The following is a 14,062-nucleotide window of genomic DNA, read 5'->3' on the forward strand; positions in this document are numbered from 1 at the left end:
TAAAGACGATGGCTTAGTAACACAGTGTTCCTTGTTTTAGTCTTTAGGTGGAAACATTATGAGTAGAAAGTCAACATCTGATTTGAATCCCATTCTAGCAGTTGGCAACTGTACCCTCAGTCTGGCCTCAAGAGGTAAGATCCAGGGTACCTGTAAGAAGTTGGTCCGACCTGGAGTGCCCTGCAGTGGCAGGCCATGGCACAGCAGACAGTCCAAGGCAACTTCCCCATGTACAAGCACAACCCCAAGGGGTTCATTTATTACAAAAGTCTTATTCACATAAATAATAAAACTTAGTCCAGAAATTCCCTAGCATTGTTCTTACAGTTTTTTTTTAAAGAACCACATCTAGACTGCTTTTTTTTTTTTTTTTTTTTTTTTTGAAAAAAAAAAGCTCTTCTGAAAATGGGATCAGAAGAAGATATGCAAATGTCTTTTCTAAAAGCCGGAAAAAAGCGGCAGACATTTTTATTTAAATGCCGCGGGGGGTATTTAAATCCCCCGCGGATTTCCCTATTGCGATCTCTGAAATTAACATGCACCTTCCGGAAAAGGGGCCAGTGTAGACGTAGCCCTGATGTCTGCCAGCATATGTGTACTCCTGAACCTGATGGCATGAAGAATTGTGGTCCCTTACTAAAATAGCTATGCAGGCAGAAGTCTGTTCTGTAGACACAGTTACACTGGCAGATCTGTGCTTTCACAGGTCTTTGCTATTAAATCCGGAAAAGCTCTCTTTTGCACATACAGCCATAGAAACGGAGCCATATATGTTATATTGCTTTAGAAGAATGTCCTTTTGCTGGTATAGCTTATCTCATTCAAGGAAGTGGCAGCTAGTTGAGCAAATACACTCCTTTGATGTACATGGTGCACCTAAATCAGGAGGTTTGCTGAGGTAGTTAGACTGTTACAGCGACACCAGCGAACTTTTTTTAGTTTACACAAGCCCTAAGTGGTCACAATTTTTTTGTTTTGGTAATTTCAAGGGACCTAATGGAGTTAGGTGCCCAACTCTCTTTGGAAACCTCTCCTTCATTTATGTACCATTCAAAATCCCAGCTTTAATCATTACTCTCATAGGGTATGGCTACACTGCCACCCTCCTTCGAACTAGGGTGGCTAGTGTAGCCATATCCATAAATACGTGACCTTTTGAACTTTCAGAACAGTGAATCAAAAGGAAAAGACAATAGTGTACAAATTCTTTCTCTGGTAACAACTGAAAATACATTTATGGTGCATGCTATTAATGGCTGTTATATGAAGTTTTAAGTTATTCTTTTCCCAGACATATTGCATATTCCTCCTTGACAATTAAATTGGATTTACACATGTAAACTGCTAAGAGTTATCTTTTCATTGTAGAAATTAGCATTTCTGTTTTCTTCAATAGAGAGAACACGTTGGATTCCTCTGAGTGATATTTTTGCCAATGGGATTGATAACAATACATTTTCACCAGAAGAAGTCTTAGTCTCTGTTCACATCCCTTATTCCAGAAAGGTAAAGGCTGTTGTGATGTTTGGATTTGTTTTGTGATAAGGATGGTTTAACAAGTGTTTATATAAGATTAAAGAAAGAACAGGAGGAAGAAGTACAATCTGTGGTTTGAAAAAAAAAAGATATCCAACCAGTTAAATGTTTTAGAGGACACTGATATATTCTCCATCCCAGAAGGCTGTCCACTTGCATCCTGGATAAAAAGCTAGTCATTATAAAATTTCCATGGTCTCTTTAAGGTTTTGCCTACACAGGGATTACAGAATTGATCCATGCTTCCATGCATAATTGCTGTACCAGATATTGTTGTTTGCTTGGTGCTATGTCACCACTAAAACCGTAACACTGTATAAAAGCAATATCTCTGGGTATTGGTAAGCAGATTGTTTAGGACATACATGCAGGCAGTCAAACATCACTGGTCTTAAATAAAACTGTGACTTAATTGAATATAGATGACTAAAATCAAAGATCTGTAAAAGCAGAAGATAGAATTGAAATTCTGGCTAGATTTTTGCTTGAACCTGGAGATTTAGGGAGAGGTTAAGTCCTCGGCCCGTATTTATGATGGTGCATGGCACTTATCATAAATGAGGGTTCAAGTTACGACGCTTCCAACTTGCAATACTTCCCCGGGACCCGATCGTGTCGCAAGTCGGGGGTTGCCTATTGAATCCATGGTCTATTGTATTTGTTACCTTAAAAGTCTCAGAGGAGTAGCCGTGTTAGTCTGTAACTAAAAAAACTTAAAAAACAACAATGGTCCTGTAGCACCTTAGGGTGTGTCTACACTACAGAGTTATTTCAAAATATATTATTTGGAAATATATTATTTTGAACTGGTAAATTTGAAATAAGTTATTTTGAAATAACACATCTACGCACAAAATGCATTTCAAAATAGCTATTTCAAATTTGGTGTTATTCCTCATGGAATGAGGTGTACCAAATTCGAAATAAGCCCTCTGCTATTTCGAATTAATTTCTAAATAGCGGTTTGGCTGTGTAGACGCTAGTAAAGTTATTTCGAAATAACGGCTCTTATTTTGAAATAACTTTGATGTGTAGACATACCCTTAGAGATTAACAAAATATATAAATAGTATCATGAGCTTCCATAAGCACAACCTACTTCTTCAGATGACAAATATGGAGCAAGGGGCACAGAGTTTGAAATATAAAGCAGAAAAAGTAGGGGAGAAGGGGAGGAGAAAGAAAAGGGAAAAAAACCTGTTAAAATGTCTGTGCTAAATGAGGTCTGTAAGTACCTGATACTTAGCCTTTGATGTAATTTGGGTGTTGAATATAATGGCCCATCTGTTTCATGTCTTTGTTCAGGCCGTGTAAGATAGTATCAAATTTGCATATGAAGGCTAGTTCCACAGATTCTCTATTTGGCTCCTGAAATTGTTTTGTAGGAGTATAGCCTCCTTTAAATCCATTAATGACTGTCCAGGAAGATTAAAATGTTCTCCAACAGGTTTTTGGATATCTGATTTGTGTCCATTAATTCTTTCCTATAGAGACTGTCCAGTTTTGTCAATATACATGCCAGAGGGGCATTGCTGGCACTTGATGGCCTATATCCCGTTAGTGGATGTGCAGTTGTATGCGCCTCTGATGTGGTGGCTTATGTGGTTAGGTCCTGAACAGTGTTCCCTCTAAGATTTTCCATGTAATTTAAATTGTTATATAAGACAAATACTAACACAAGAGCTAATTAACAAGGATACTGCTGGGGGAAATTGAGGTAGATGTGCATGTCATTGCTCAGCATGGCAAATGGATCATGTCAAGCGAGACCATTCTGACATACTTACTTTTCTCTTTGCCCCAAGCCACCCTTTTATGCCCCAGAACAGCTGAGCAGCCACTGCGTGGAGCTGGTAGGCGGTCCGCAAATTCTTGGGCATGCATCTTAGAGGGAACATTGGTCCTGAACAGAATAGATTACAAACAGGAGGCTGATTTTGTGATTTTGTTCTCACTCACAACTATTTTCAATTTGGGGACAATTTATATCAGGGCTTCTCAACTTTGAAGGCCCCAGGGGCCACAATGATACTCACAGCATATGCCGAGAGCCATAACTTAAGTGTGGTTGCATATACATGCAAATATATATGCAAATAGCTTCTTTTGCACTGACAGACATGAATACAAAGCACTTCCCACAATGCCCCGGCGCTTCCAGCACCTCCTCCCTGGGGGCTAGAAACACTGACACCCTGTATCTGTCTGTTCTTGCCAGCCCATCTGCTTGCAATGCTCACCATGCCTAGGAGATGCCTCACCGTTGTGGAGCATGTTGCCAGTGGAGGCCATGTTCACAGGATCCCACTTGCGGGCTGCGTGTTGAGCTCTGCGTAAACCCAAACCGCACCGCAGGTTACAAACAAACGGGCCATGGGCTGCATGAGGGCCACGTGTTGAGTAGCCCTGATTTATATTTTCAAGTCAGAGGCACAAGTATGGGCACCCACATGGCCCCACAATATGCCAACATCTTTATGACTAACCTCAAACAACATTTCCTCAGCTCTTATATCCTCGCACCCTTACTCTACTTACATTACATCGATGACAACTTCATCATATGGACCCATGGAAAGGATACCCTTGAAGAAATCCCCAGGGATTTCAACAACTTCCACACCACCATCAACCTTAGCCTGGACCAGTCCCCACAAGAAATCCGCTTCCCTGACACTACAATTAAATGATGGCCACACATCTAGCACCTTATACTGGAAACCTACTCACCATTATACTTACGTACATGCCTCTAGCTTTCATCCAGGACACGCCAAACAGTCTGTTGTTTACAGCCAGGCCCTAAGATACAACCAGATTTGCTCCAGTCCCACGGACAGAGACAAAATATTTCTGTCAGGCATTCTTAAAACTTAAATATGCATCCGATGAAGTGAAAAACACAGATTGATAAAGCCAGAGAATTTCCCAGGCATCAGCTTCTTCAAGATAGGCCCAACAAACAAAAAAACAGAACACTACTAGTCATCTACGGCCCTCCAGCACATCATTAACAACATACAGCCTATCCTGGAAAATGATCTCTCAGCCTCACAGGCTTTGGGGGACAGGCCAATCCTCACCTACAGACAACCCCCTAACCTGAAACAAATTTTTCCAGCAGCCATACATTACACCTCCATCATTACACCCAGGAGCCCACCTTTGCAACAAACCTCATTGCCAACTCTGTCCACATATCTACACAAGCAACATCATCACAGGCCTAACCACATAAGCCACATCAGCTCATGATGCTATGTATATATTTTTGTTAATCTTACAGTGTTGTAAGTTTTATTACCTTAGTTCATGTAGGTTTCTATTGGAACAATAGGTGGACATTTCAGAAAGTTATATTTCTGTGCATGCTTCTCAGCCTTTGTTTGATTTTTCTTAGGGGGAGTTTGTATCAGCATTCCGACAGGCCCAGCGCCGGGAAAACGCTCTACCTATTGCTAATGCTGCGATGAGAGTATTTTTTGTGGAAGGCACAGACATTATTATGGACTTTGGCATTTTCTATGGCGGCATTGGCTCTACCACCATCTATGCAAAACAAACCTGTGAGGCACTCAGAGGGAGGTATTGTATGAATTCCTAGAGACATTATCTATCTTTCATATTGGAATATTGTTAGTTTTTTACTATTTCAAGGCATAAATATGAAGATCTTTATTTAAAGAATGGCTGATGCCATTTATAATCCACCAAATGAACATCGCTCAGCCCACAGTGCGATTGGAGTATTTACACTTTTCCATTCTGAATGTTTTAAAGTCTGTGAATGAATGTTGTGCTCATTAAAAGGTCCCTCCACAGGGCAGGTACTGTTGCTTTGTTAGTGTCACCACATCACTTTGCTGTCATGCCCCAAACTGAACTGGAGAGCTACCAGTTCTTCATCCATTCAGTCTCTAGCAGCTATGCTGAAACGTATGAAGAGGCCACTGATTAATGAGCATGAGTGAGCAGGGTTCTAAAGTGAGCACTGAGGAGGGTTTCTTCCCTGCATTAGCAGTGTTTACAGCAGAGGCCTGTGGGGGTGTTTGGTTCAGTTCAGTGGCTGCAAGGTTGGTTGTGGCCCCAAATGCAGACTAAAGTATGCTGAGGGGCTGCTTTAACTTGCATCCTCTATTGAGACTGGGTAGGACAGGCATATGGTATTTAGCACAGACTGGCTTTTTGCACTGTTCTTAGCCAATCAGTGATCAGAACTCACCACCTGCCTAGCAGATACCAGTTACAGATTTCTCTATCTATGCTCCTGGCTGACGTGCATTATAAGGAGGGACCCGAAGGAGGAAATGCCATTGAGTGTACAGATTGTGACTGGAAGTTTTTCCCACTGTAAGGAGCAGCATGGGACAAAATGAGAACATGACTTAATCACCAGAAAACTTGACATCTTCTAATCTGAACCTCACATTTCAGGGCCAGTGAACAAACCCCTGGAAACTATATCTCTCTTGCAATCTATGACCCCACTTTGAATTGGATTTGGAAGGAATTTACATCAATTTAGTATTTCTCCTGTGCTAACATTGAGTCTTGCTGAATAGCCACTTGATCTGGTTAAATAGTCAGGTTACTATTTATGTAAGGAAGACTCGCAGGCTACTTGAGTGTTGTAATTTAAAGCAATGATTCTTTTACTATTCATTTGGCACTTTGTACTAGGGTATTATCTTACTCATTCATTAGACCAGGGGTGGGCAAGAGTCTGCCAGCAGGCGGCATTCCACCTGCCAAGCCACCAGATCTGGCCTGCAGCCCCCTCGCTGGAACCCTCAGGCAGAGATCAGGTCACGTTTTAGAAAGCCAGCTGTTCTCCACTCCGGTCTGCCTGAGAAGGGAGGAGGGAGACGTCTCCTACTGTTAATGCCCCACAGCAAAATCTCTTAGTTTCCAGCCAATAGGAGCCAAGAATTTTTGCTGGGAGCAGGGGCAGTTGTAGGAAGCTTTCTCCCTCCCTTCTCCTCCCTCCTTCCCTGCCTCTTATGCTCAGAGCAGAGCCACGTGGAGCAGCGAGCTGCCTGTAGCCAGAGCCTGCCTCTGGCAACCTAGCTGGCATTTGGTGCTCCCTTTCCCAACCTTCTACCCAAATCTTCTGCCTCCTCCTCCACCCATACACCTTCCCAAATCTGGCACCCCGATCTCCTTCCGCAGATCACAAGCACCTCCTAGTCTAGGTCACATCCCAAAATCCTGCACCCCAGCCCCCTGCCCTAGGTCACAACTGTCTCCTTCACCCAAACTCCTTCCTAGATCCCTCCTGTACCCCATCCCTCACCCTTATGCCCCAAAAAAGGAGGTATACCGATCTTGCGGGAAAAGGGTTTTTTGCGCACAAAGAAAACGCCACACTGCTTGTTTTTGTGCAAAACCCCAGCACAAAAATGGATACGAGTCCCTCATTAGCATATTTTTTGTGGAAAACACTCATAGTGTGGACGTAGCTTATATAAATAATACTTTCCCTTTGAGCATCCAATTTAAGATGTTAATTAAGAATTCTATGCTTTCTGTGCAGCTCATGTACGGTGAGTTCCTGACAACCTCTTTTCTGTTGCAAGGTTTTAATTGAACATCATGGCAGACCTACACCTTATGCACAGATACCATTCAGCAACACCTGTAAACTATATTCAACACAGTGCTAAGGGACATGCTTGCTGAATCTGGACTTTAAATTGGGGATCTCTACCTGAGACTGTATTACATGCTTTGAATTGTGACAACACCCAAAGGCCACAGAAATCGCTGTCTGATAAAAATATGTAAACAAATAAAATGAGAGTTTCTCAGGTTTTGCTAGCGTCCTTAATGTTTATATCAAGCTCATTAAAAACATGACCTCAAAGATGCTTGTACATGAGAGAGATGTTTGAGGCTACGTCTCGGTTGCAAGCTTCTTTCAGAAGAAGCTTTTCCAGAAGAGATCTTCTGGAAAAACTTTTTTCGAAAGAGAGTGTCCACAGCAAAAGCATAACGAAAAAGTGATCTGCTTTTTCGAAAGCGAGTGTCCACATTGATTGGACGCTATCTTGCATTTCAGTTGTGCTTACTGTGGATGGAGTGGCCACTAAGGCACCTGTGCTTTTTCCTGGAGGCCTCTTCTTTTGAAAAAACACTCTCTTCTGCATCCACACACGCATTTTTCCGAAAAAGCTTTTTCGGAAAAAGCCTTCTTCCTGGTAGAAAGAGGTTTACCGCTGTTGAAAACTCCCCTCTGTTCTTTCGACTTTCTGTCAAAAGAATGCAATGTAAGTGTCGTTTTTCTGGAAAACCAGCCATTTTTCCAGAAAAACTCTGCAGTGTAGACATACCCTGAGCTGCAGAATCAACCCATCATATTTAACTAGCTCTCTATGTACTCAGAGAGTGTTCTGTTTTTCTGTTTTAGGCACTGACAGTTGGTGTTATTGTTCTTGAATATCAGGATTTGCTCTAATAGATGCAGTGGCTGGGATTTTTAAAAGTGCCTAAAGAAGTTAGGGCCACAAATCAAGTCTCAATCTTTTCAACCTCTCTTTAACTGAGAATTTTTCCAGGCCTGTGATTATTCTGTTGTTCTTCTCTGAACCCCTTGTAATTCTTGCAATATCCTGGAGTGAGCCCTGGCAATAATTGCAAAGTCTGATCAATTGTTTCTGTAAACTCTGTCTTGTTGTACCATTTGATTAGTTTATAAGCTGAAGTCCTTCCTCATTATTTTTGTTATATTTTGCTAGCCTTTCGGTCTCTCTCAACATTGAGCATTCAATCTCCATTTCTGGATCTTGACAGACTTCAAAAGAGCAGAATTTTCAGAATGTACTAAGTATCTATCATTTGAAAGTCTGACTCCTTTAAAATGCCGCAAGTTGGCATCCAAAATTACTTGTTGCTTTTCAAATTCAAGCCATTAGCTATTGTATAGTGATCGATTTTTAATATAATTAAACTAATTTTTGTAGTTTTAAAAAAGCTGATTTGCTTTAGTAGCCTATAGAGCTCAATTATTTTGACTTCATGGAGACTATTCCTGTGAATAGCAGCTGACTGATGTGAACCATACTGTGTAACAAATCAAAGACCCAATCTTGCTGCTATAGAAATCCAAACTGATATTGACTTCATTTTGAAAAAGATCATTCCCATGTCTGTGACATAAGCAAGTTAGTCTAGTCACCATTTAATTTGTCCATCTGTGCCTAATACACTGATCATAGTAGTATTATTTTTTCTGCTAGGCCCTGGAATGAGGAGATGCTGGATGAAGCTTGCAGACTGGTTCTCAAAGAAGTTTCTCTGCCTGGCTCAGCCCCTGGTGGGAAGGTGGAATATAGAAGGACTTTAATTGTCAGTTTCCTCTTCAAATTCTACCTGGAAGTGCTTCAGTCATTGAACTGGAAGGTAAATCCATGTTGTGGATCTGGTTTCATGCAGTTTCATGCAGCTTTGTGAAATACAACTCACTTCCTCAGATGCTTAATACTGTTGACTTCATGTTGAGCTACTTTTCTGGATTCTTTTAAATAAGGAGAGACTTGAGAGGCTTATATTCAGTCATTGTTGTAATAAAACTGTTTGAATTGTGAAAACATGACTATTATTATTAAAACACTTCTCTTTCAGGACCCCCATCAGTATCCTAACATACCAGAGAAATATGGTAGTGCTTTACAAGATTTCCAAACCCAAATGCCCCAGACCGAACAAATATACCAGGTCAGTGAGTCTCTTTTAATACTGCCATTCAGTTTAAAAGTCTAAATCTCAAAAAATTTCATAAAGCAAAAATCCAAAACCAATTTGTAGTAAGGCAATCAATATGCTCATTTTGATAATTTCAAAATTTTTAATTTTGGCTTTTTTACATTTTTGTTTCCTATATATTAAATTACATTACAAAAAGTCATTTCAATCTGAAAAATCAAACTTTTCATTTAGAAAATGACAAAAGAGGACATTTTGACAATTCTGACGGCTTTTGTTCATCTCAAGTTTTGTGTGTGTGTGTGTGTGTGTGTGTGTGTTTTAATAGGAAATTTGTGAAGTTCTGGTTTTGGCTAATTGGCATTTTCTGACTGAAAAAGTTTAATCCAAAAATTCACACCGTAGCTCTAGTGATGATAATCTGGAAAAAGCAGCATTATTTCTTATGACTACACCCTGGCTGTGTCTATACTGGCCCCTTCTTTGGAAGAGGCATGCTAATTTCGAACTTTGGAATAGGGAAATCCGCGGGGGATTTAAATATCCCCCGCGGGATTTAAATAAACATGGCCGCCGCTTTTTTACCTGAAGTAGTAATAAGAGATCCTCCGGAAAAGGGCTTTATTCCGGAGGATCGCGCCAGTCTGGATGCTCTTTTCCGGCTTTTCCCCAAGCCGGAAAAAAAGCGGCGGCCATGTTTATTTAAATCCCGCAGGGGATATTTAAATCCCCCGCGGATTTCCCTATTCCAAAGTTCGAAATTAGCATGCCTCTTCCGAAGAAGGGGCCAGTGTAGACGTAGCCCCTATGTGATAATGTGGATTAGAGTCAATGGAAGACTGAAAACATTTCTGTTGTATTAATATATGACTATGTCCAATTAGAGTTAAATAAATAACGGAAGGGAAGAGAAATTAAGGAACAAGGGTAATTGGTAGAAAGCGATGTTGATATATAAAATGAGGTAGGGCATAGTTAGGTGACCATTCACCTGTTTTTAACAGGACAGTCCGGTATTTAAGCCCTTTTGATGCCATCCCAATTTTTTAAAAATAAACGGTGAATTGTCCCATATTTTCAGCTCTGGTGCTCTCCCTGCTGGTCAATCAGCATCAGCACAGCTGTAGCAGCCTCCTGTTTGTGTCTGGCAGGTGAATGCGGAAGGTGTTGACCAGCAGGTGGCGCTCTCAGGTAGGGTTCAGAGGCTAGGAGGAGAGGCAGCCTGTGTGTGACAGAGAGGTTGAGTCAGAGGCTTGTGCCACCCCTCCCCATGTGTACCTTAAGGCAGGGTATCTAGGATGTTGGAGAGAGGCCACGATCCCTGGGACCTATTGTGGGGCTGAAATCTTGATTCCCAGTGGCACCTCCCACACTGAATTCCAGCACCCCCGGACTAATCTGTGGTGCCCCCTGAATTCCCAGTACAACCCAGGCTGAAGCCCAGATCTTCAGTTTGTCCCTCCCCCCGGGTAGCAGCCCTTATCCACTGTGTGTCTTTCCACCCTTGCTGAAGACTCAGTCCCCCACACTTCGCTCCCCCAAGGGCTGAAGCCACGAGCCTTGGCAACTCCTGCCTGGCTGAAAGTCCAAGGCATGGACTATAGATTTGCAGAAGATAAATAGGAACTGACAGCAGTGTACTGGGTTTCTTAGAAATGACTCAGGTGCTTCAAAGGGGCAGCTTAACGTGGAGCCGGGGATCAGCTGAACAATACAGCTGATCCCTGGCTCCTAATGCACTGCCCCGGAGAGGCACTTCAAAGGGACAGCGCAGCATTAACACCTGAGATTAATGCATTAATCCTTCCCTGCATTAATCACAGGTGTTAATGCACATCAGTTGACAGTCCTAGTGTTTTTATTATCACAACATGTTTGAACCAGGAGAAACTTAAGTAATTGTTTAGCTTCCTAAACCTCTAGCTTTCACACTGCTTATACAACTGAGCATTGTAAACAAAAGTTGTCATCTCCATTTCACAAGAGGAATAGCTTTCCTTTTTAGTACATTTTCCAGTAAGCACAGAGCTCCACTCACTGTCACATTTACAGATTTAGAAGGTTTTTCAGTAGGTTCAAGAAGCTCATTTGAACTGCGTGATGAGCTATTAGAAACCTGCCACAGGATATTAATATATTCCTTCTGTCTATATTGCATGTAGGAACATAGAATTCTATACTGAACAGATCAATATGGCCATCTAGCCTACCTCATAGTTTGAGATTGACATATGCCCTCAAGCTCCTGTGAGCATAGAACAGCAGCCTTTAGAAAGTGACAGCATATCATATCCCCATTGATTAGAAATAGAATCCAGAAACTGTAAGTCAGATATGAACAAAAAGAGAGGAACATCTGGTTTTATGGGGGCAGTCTCAGAAACAACGTCATGTCTCTTCAGGAACCAAAGATGTCAAACAGACAGAAAATATAGCACCCTCTAAAAACCAAAAAGATACCATAGCACTGAAAAGTTATTGAATATCTTTTTCAGTGACATGTTAACATGTGTAGAGAAGGGTGGCTGATGGTTCAGACAGCCATTATTTGAGCTCCTGCGCTGCATGCTTTTAGGTACTAATAAAATGAGATTATATTTCCTTACAGTGTAGCAGTAGCTTCTGTACTGTTGTTGGTCTCACTGCATTTTCTATTTGCAGTCTTTGATTCCTCAGTGAACTAGGAGCTGTCTTTGAAATGGCAAACTCATTATAATTAATTTGAACTAAAGTATATCCTAGAGACCATTATCAAGATAGGATCCCATTTTGTTGTGTTCTGTACAAACACACAGACCCTGTCTGCATATGCAAGTTGAACTGACTTACCTTAATGTAAACTGACTTCATGAAGTCCTTCTGTGGACACTCTGAAATCAGCTTTAGAGCATCATATATCAGTTAACTACAGTAATCAAATTCAGCTAATTTAATATAGGAGACTCAAACTTATTTTCAGATTCTCCACACCGGAGTGCTGCACCTATTTAACTTGCTTCTAACCCGATTTACTTAAATCGTTACAATTTGTGTGTGCAGACCCCGGCCATTGTGAATAGTCCCTGTCATGAAGAGTTTACAATCTACATAAGCTAAGAGTGATTAGAGATATAGTCAAACCAGCAGGGCAGCAGCAGTGCTGCAAACAGAATTCAGATCTCCTGAGCCCCAGTTTTGTGCTGCCAGCCACTAGACTGTGCTGCTTTCCATACTCTGGGTTTTCATGTCTTGGATTCCTTTTAAAGGTGTCAGAGACCTGTCAACAGGCAGCAGTTCAGCAATATAAATGGGCATCATTTATTATTCAGATTATTCAGTGTTGTGTTGCCTGAGTCATTTCTAAGCAACCCACTATACTGCTGTCAGTTCCTATTTATCTTCTGCAAATCTGTAGTCTATGCCTTGGGCTTACTTTGTAATATGAGCAATTTTAACAGTAGGAAAATAAATGCAAGTACAGAAAGATCTATGCTCATTCAAAACACTACTGTAATGTTCTGTTAGAGAACAGGTGAGCTGGTTTGGGAAGTCCAACGATCATGAAGCTCATTGTAGGAGACATCTAATTAAAACTATCATTTCTAAGGGTATGTCTACACTACAGCGTTATTTTGAAATAGCTTATTTTGAAATAGTTAATTCAAAATAAGTGAATAGTTAATTCAGTTAAGTTATTTTGAAATAATGCATCTACACACAAAATGCATTTCAAAATAGCGTTTCTAAATAGCATGTCCATACTGAGTGGACGCTGAATCTCATTTAAGGCGGGCAGGAACCAGGTCCGGCAGGGCATCAGTTCAGGAGTTACTGTGTGTGGCTGCTACCTGAGGCTATCTGAGCCCTGTGCTTAAAGGAACCCCTCCCCCCCCCCCCAGACAGCCAGTTCCTCGGTTTCCCTGCTTGCTTGCCTACCTTGATGAGGGACAGCAAAGCATTTTGTCTCTGTGTGCTCTGATTGCCCTCACTCGGGACATAACAGCACTCTGTAGCATGGAGCCAAAGCTGCCCTGGGCGCACTGGTGCTTCTCATGGACATGTTGCTGAGAGCCTGGCTGCACTTTCTGCAGGCTGCCATCCGGGAGGTCCATCGGGGGGCTGTCAGTATCCAGGAGGCCCTGCAGGAGAGCTTCCACCCTGAGGAGCACTAAGAGCCTCCCTGGTCTGCCCCACTGGGGGCTTGTCCCTCATTCCTCCCTCACATCCTTCCACTTACCCCTCCCTAACCCCCCTTCCTGATGTCACATAAAATACACGTATTTTCATGAACACAAACTCTCTTTATTTAACAAAACTGGGCGGGGAATGAGACTCTGGTGAGACTGAGGAAAGGAGGTGGGGGTGGGGAGAAGAAAGGGTGGGAGAGGAGAAACCTGGGAGGAGGGAGCTGGAAGGGAGAAGCAAAGGGAAGAAGGGGGAGGGGAATCTCAGCATTGGGGTCTCACCGGACCAACTTGATTTTCATGCAGACCTGCTCCTGGGTTTGCATGTGGCCTTTGGTGGCCAGGCTGGCAGCTATTCTGCCATAGATGGCTGCATACTTCCATCTAGTGCGGAAGTCATGGACGTCGGGGGCATCCCCCCCAAACCTGAATAAGGTCCAAGATCTCTACCCTGGACCAGGAAAGCGCCCGCCTTCTCCGGGCCCTGGCAGGCTCCTGGGAGCTGGCAGACTGCTCCTGGGGAGTGGTGGAGGGCTGGCTGCAAGTGGCTTGCTAGCTCATGTTTTGGGGCCACTGGGTATGGGGCAGTGACTGCTGGCTCTGGGCTGGCAGGCTTGGAGCTGGCACAGGCACTATGGCCAGACTCAACCCCTTTAAGGGCT

General features: G+C 42.4%; 1 protein-coding gene across 3 annotated transcripts in view; it reads left to right on the plus strand.

The window, feature by feature from the left end:
- The window catches only part of AOX1 (aldehyde oxidase 1), an 85,255-nt gene that overhangs the window by 24,873 nt on the left and 46,320 nt on the right, over window positions 1–14,062 (plus strand). For all 3 annotated transcript variants that reach the window (XM_089779886.1, XM_089779887.1, XM_075934287.2), the window contains 5 exons: window positions 41–134; window positions 1,397–1,506; window positions 4,937–5,121; window positions 8,772–8,934; window positions 9,157–9,249. In XM_089779886.1, coding sequence (XP_089636012.1) covers window positions 41–134; window positions 1,397–1,506; window positions 4,937–5,121; window positions 8,772–8,934; window positions 9,157–9,249 — 645 coding nt within the window. The remainder of the gene's footprint in view (window positions 1–40; window positions 135–1,396; window positions 1,507–4,936; window positions 5,122–8,771; window positions 8,935–9,156; window positions 9,250–14,062) is intronic.

Source organism: Pelodiscus sinensis, chromosome 7 (genome assembly GCF_052426305.1).
Source record: "Pelodiscus sinensis isolate ZL-2025 chromosome 7, ASM5242630v1, whole genome shotgun sequence".
Classification (NCBI taxonomy): Eukaryota; Metazoa; Chordata; order Testudines; family Trionychidae; genus Pelodiscus; species Pelodiscus sinensis.